This window comes from Alosa sapidissima, chromosome 6 (genome assembly GCF_018492685.1).
Source record: "Alosa sapidissima isolate fAloSap1 chromosome 6, fAloSap1.pri, whole genome shotgun sequence".
In the NCBI taxonomy this organism is placed as follows: domain Eukaryota; kingdom Metazoa; phylum Chordata; class Actinopteri; order Clupeiformes; family Clupeidae; genus Alosa; species Alosa sapidissima.
The window spans coordinates 10517946-10522945 of record NC_055962.1 but is presented as its reverse complement, the minus strand read 5'-3'; the positions used below and the strand labels follow the sequence as shown (position 1 = coordinate 10522945).

Below are 5000 nucleotides of genomic sequence, written 5' to 3'. Positions count from 1 at the left end.
TCTCTCACACACACACACACACACTCTCTCTCTCTCTCACACACACACACACACACTCTCTTTTTCTCTCTCTCTCTCTCACACACACTCTCTCTCTCTCTCTCTCTGTGTACACACACTCTCTTTTTCTCTCTCTCTCTCTCACACACACTCTCTCTCTCTCTCTCTCACACACACACAGACACACACAGACACACACAGACACAGACACACACACACCACACACTTTAAAAACTGGACTGAGTATATCCCTGGTACCAAACACAAGCATTCATACCAACCTAAATGCGTTTAAAAAAAATCACGATGGTAAACGATGACAGGGAGTTTATGTCCAATCATTACTTGTACTGTCTTGAATATCATTACAAATAAAAACCAAAGGCTTACACAATTACAGTGTCCACTGTGCAAAAAAACAGGCAAAGTATCTGTTGATGTTTTCCCCATGCTCTGAGTAGCTACAACAGCTGAGTTTTTTAGTTGATAAATAACATAAATATTTTGGATAAATAGGGAATAACTTTGGGGCCCATATGACCACTCTAAGTTCCTCTTTCCATATTGAGATATCAGTTTGGAGAAGTCATCAGTTTTGAGTATGTTGTTACGCAATGAGTACTGCTGATTTTCTGAAGTATTTTTTGCATCACTCTGGAAATCGTTTCAGAGAAAATGACACACCAAGGAGGATGACACACACCGGAGATGTCCCTTAGCTAACTCTGGCAGCTATGATTTATCTGGACGAGAGAGCTGAGGATAGTGTGTGTGTGTGTGTGTGTGTGTGTGTGTGTGTGTGTGTGTGTGTGTGTGTGCGCGCGCATCTTTTTGAAATAGTTTGGACTGTGTGGAAAAATACTCTCAATTCACTTTTTAAAAGGTACACAAAGGTGACCCAAAGTCATCAACAAACCCCATGGTTTCTGACAACAATTTACTTTAGGTCAATTTGTGTGATTGTATGTGATATTCCTTTTGTCATGTGTCAATGCACTTGTAAAGAGGTATTTTGAAAAAATACATAAAATTATAGCTGTAAATAATTATTTTCCTGCTCCTCTGATGATACTAATGTCCTTACAGTTCATACTTTCATTACTCTCCACTACCATTTTATATGGTAGCTGCTGTTATTTCTCTTCAGCTGATGCTCTTTCTCCATGGCCAAGTGTAGGCTACCACAGGGCGGTTGTTACTGTTGATGTTGTTAACCTTCAGTTACTCTCAAATTTCTCATCGCCAATTCGTTTATAGCCTGTCTACCTGTATGTAAGTATCTTGTACCAAATGAGCCATGTTCCTTTTTACGACAATAACAAGAGATCAATACACTTGTCTAAATAATAATAATAATAAAAAAAAACATTTTTAAAACTAACTAACCAAAAGGGGGGTGAAATTGGAAAAAATCTTTGGTTAGAATACTTAAATAACAAGTGTGTGTGTGTGTTCACACCATAGAAAGAGCCCTGGAAATCCTCAAACCATTTTTGATAAATTAATAATTTTGTTCCATACACATTATTAAGGCACTAAAATAAACAAAATATATACTTTAAATTAATTGTGATTGTCATTATAAACTTGGAGAGCATAGATGCTATACAAAAATATTTCGAGTACATTTCTATGACTCAAGTTTCCACTACTTAATTTATGGCATTATAACTTAATAACAAACTTCATCAGCAAAAATGTTTCCCCACATATAATTTAAATAATTAATTAAAGAGTACAGATTTTTAAAAAGCAAACTACTTGGTCAGATCACAAAATCTTAGTATACTGAATGCATTTCTACAAGTGCCTCATTTGCAACTGTTCATACCTGTGTTGTAGGCAAACCAAAATTCAAATAAAATAAAATAAAAAATAAAATAAACATGCTGAGACATACTATAGTTTACAATGTTTTCTCCATCCTCCAGAGAATGCTCTGAATCAAAAGTGTCTTTAAGTCTTTTGTGTTTCATGATGACTCTGCAGAATGTTGTAGTCACTCACGTAAGCATGCTCTTCTGAATGACTGAATAGTTCAATGCTGAGCGCATATTTCCCTTTGGTTTATAAATACTCAGATATACCCAAATAAAAGACAATAGTTCAAAAATGTTTCATAACAAATTAGGTGAGAGCGATATCTCTGAAAAACAAAAATAAAAACCTCACAAAACCAAAATAACAGCAACAAAAATCATTCATTTGAAGATGAATCTTCAGTGAGGGTTGTGCTTTGGAACCATGATGTGGATTTGACGTTTCTAAGTCTTTCAATATCGCAGGCCCTTGTATCACCTGACTATCCACCAACGTACCAACCAACCAACAGAGGTGAGAAACTCTGGCTTCAGAAAGTAAAAATCCGACCCCATATTTGTTTCAAACATTCACTAAAGATGCTGATTCTAATTAGCACAACTCTTCGGCCAGGTAGATCAGCTCAATGGTGAAATCACCTGTGTTAATTGACAGGAAAGAACCAACTGATGGTAGGATTTTTACCCTTTCCACCTCTGCTGACCAACCAATCAACCAATCAATTAACCAACCAACCAACCAACCAACCAACCAATCAACCAGTCTATTAGCAAATTTCCTGCTAGTCCACTCAGTTCAGACTTTCAGTACGGTCTCCAGACACCCTCGTCCATCCTGCCGGCCGTGTTCAGCATGGTCGGGGAGTTGCTGTGGCTGCCGTCCCCCTCCACCCCTCCACTACTCTCCGCCTGCCCAGGAAGGCTGCTGTTGACCAGCGAGCTCCCCGTGGAGGCGCTCGTGCAGGGAGGCAGCATTCGGCCAGGCGAGCGATCTCCAACTGCGCCTCCTCCCCCGCTTCCTCCTCCTCCTGCTCCTCCTGCTCCGCCACCTCCCCCCGGCACCATGGAGAATTGGTACGACCCGGTCGAGGCTCCGTAGTAGAGATAAGGGGTGCTGCTGCTCTGGAAGGGCCCACTCTGGCCGCTCTGGGTGGAGCCCGGGTAAGGGGGCGGCAGGTAGGTGTGGTAGTGGGCACTGCCCAGGGACATGCCCGAGGTGACAGGCGTGGGCGTGTAGGTGAACGTGGCCGGGTAGTGCATCCTGGGACTGGAGAAGCGGCTCTCGGTGAGTGAGGAGAAGCCTGGGAACTGGCGCTCAAACTGGCCCGGGAAAGGACTCAGATCGGAAGCACCTGGAGGAGAGAAAGAGTGAGAGAAAGAGAGAGAGATGGACAGATAGAGAGAGGGAGAGAGAGAGAGAGAGAGAATCACAAGAGAAAACAAAGCCAGGTTAGTCATGTCTCTTTACAAAGTCTGAGCACAGCATACACACATCTACACTGGCAATACACTGTATGGTGTGCTGATCGCTGAGTGTGAATAATGTGGTGCACACACACACACACACGGGAGTTCTCTCTGTAGTGATCAATGAGACTGCTGAATTTCATTGTGGCTTTCCCCCCTTTCTCTCTTTCTTTCTTTCTTTATTTTTTTAAAGCTAAATGTTCACGGGCTAACATGTGGGCATGTGTATTCATGCGACTGCATGTGTGTCTAATTGAATTAGTGTACTTGTCTTGGCGAATATTTATATGCCTGCGCAAGTGTGTCTATGCATGTTTATAACCCATCTGTATACATCGAAGCCGAATGACTAAGTGAGTGTGAGTGTGGATGTGTGTGTGCCTTTGTGTGTCTGCTTGTGTGTGTTTGTGTGTGTGTGTATTATCCATGTGGGGATCATATTATTTACACTGTCAGGGTGCATGCTTGCAGAATGGATACCATGCACAATTTGGAGATATATTGGCGCGAGGTTGCCCATTTGGAAACACTTTGAGGTTTGAGGCATCAGGATGGAGGGAGGGATGGAGGGAGGGATGCTACCCCTCCACCCCACCCGCTGTCCCGCTGTCCTCCCCCCTCTGTGATGTGGCTGCTGGTATCTCCTGGCCGTCTGTCTGTCCCCTCCATCTTACTGCCTCCACTTATTCCCCATCCACCCGCCCAACAAGAAACCACAAATGGTCTGCTACTGGCAGTGGTGCCGTGCCAGAGAGGGGAGGGTGTGTGTGTGTGTGTGTGTGTCTCTATTCCTCCACATCCCCAAATCACGCCACCCCCCCCCCCCCCCCAGCCGTACTACTCCCCCTTCTTTAAAAATGGGGGTGGTGTGTGTGTGTGTGTGTGTGTGTGTGTGGGGGGGGGGGGGAGGGGGTGGGGGTGGGGATCGAAGCTGCGTGCTCTTATCATCAATCATTAAGCGGCCTCCGTGTCACACTGTCTGGCGTCGTCTACAGGGATTGGAGGGGTGGGGTTTGGGGGGAGGGGGGTGAATTACGGACACATGCTTGCAGGGGCCCCTTGTGCTTCTGAAGGGTGGTCCCCTCTTCTTCTCCATGTCTTTTCCACACACACACACACACACACACATACATACACACACACACACACACACGCACGCACGCACGCACACATGCACACACACACACACACACACATACACACACACAAACACACACACACACGCTCTCTCTCTGTCTTTATCTCCCTTTCATTATACCACACTCTACCACACGAGGAAGCACTTTCACTGGCTTCGCCGGACTTGCGAGTTTTAATGTGCACGACCACAGCGTGGTTCAGGCCCCGTCATGACGTGCACGTGCAGCGTGACGTCAGCACAGCGGACGCTCTTTGCATGAGTTTACACAGCGGCGGCAGGCTCATGTAAAGCATAAAAAACGGCCTCGATGGCAGATAGGGATGTGCCAAGGGGGATAGGCCAAGATGTGCCGCGCCGCCTCAGTGCCCGGCCAGCGCGTGTGCACTAGTTAAATAACGTTTTCAGAAACAAAACAAAACAAAACGCAGAGCCATCATCATCTAACCTGACACCATACCTGGAAGCTGTCCAAAGTGCTGCTGAAGATCACACATACACACATACACACATACACGGAGCACACACACACACACACACACATACACACACACACACACACACACACACACACA

The 5000-nt window shown here is 45.0% G+C and overlaps 1 protein-coding gene across 1 annotated transcript in view; it reads right to left on the bottom strand.

Annotated features, from left to right (window-relative positions):
- Nucleotides 1–152: 152 nt before the first annotated feature.
- LOC121712017 (runt-related transcription factor 2-like) overlaps nt 153–5000 on the bottom strand; it is a 43177-nt gene continuing 38329 nt past the window's right edge. The window contains exon 7 of the mRNA XM_042095924.1: nt 153–3172. Within this exon, the coding sequence (XP_041951858.1) occupies nt 2625–3172 (548 nt within the window). The 3' untranslated portion in view covers nt 153–2624. The remainder of the gene's footprint in view (nt 3173–5000) is intronic.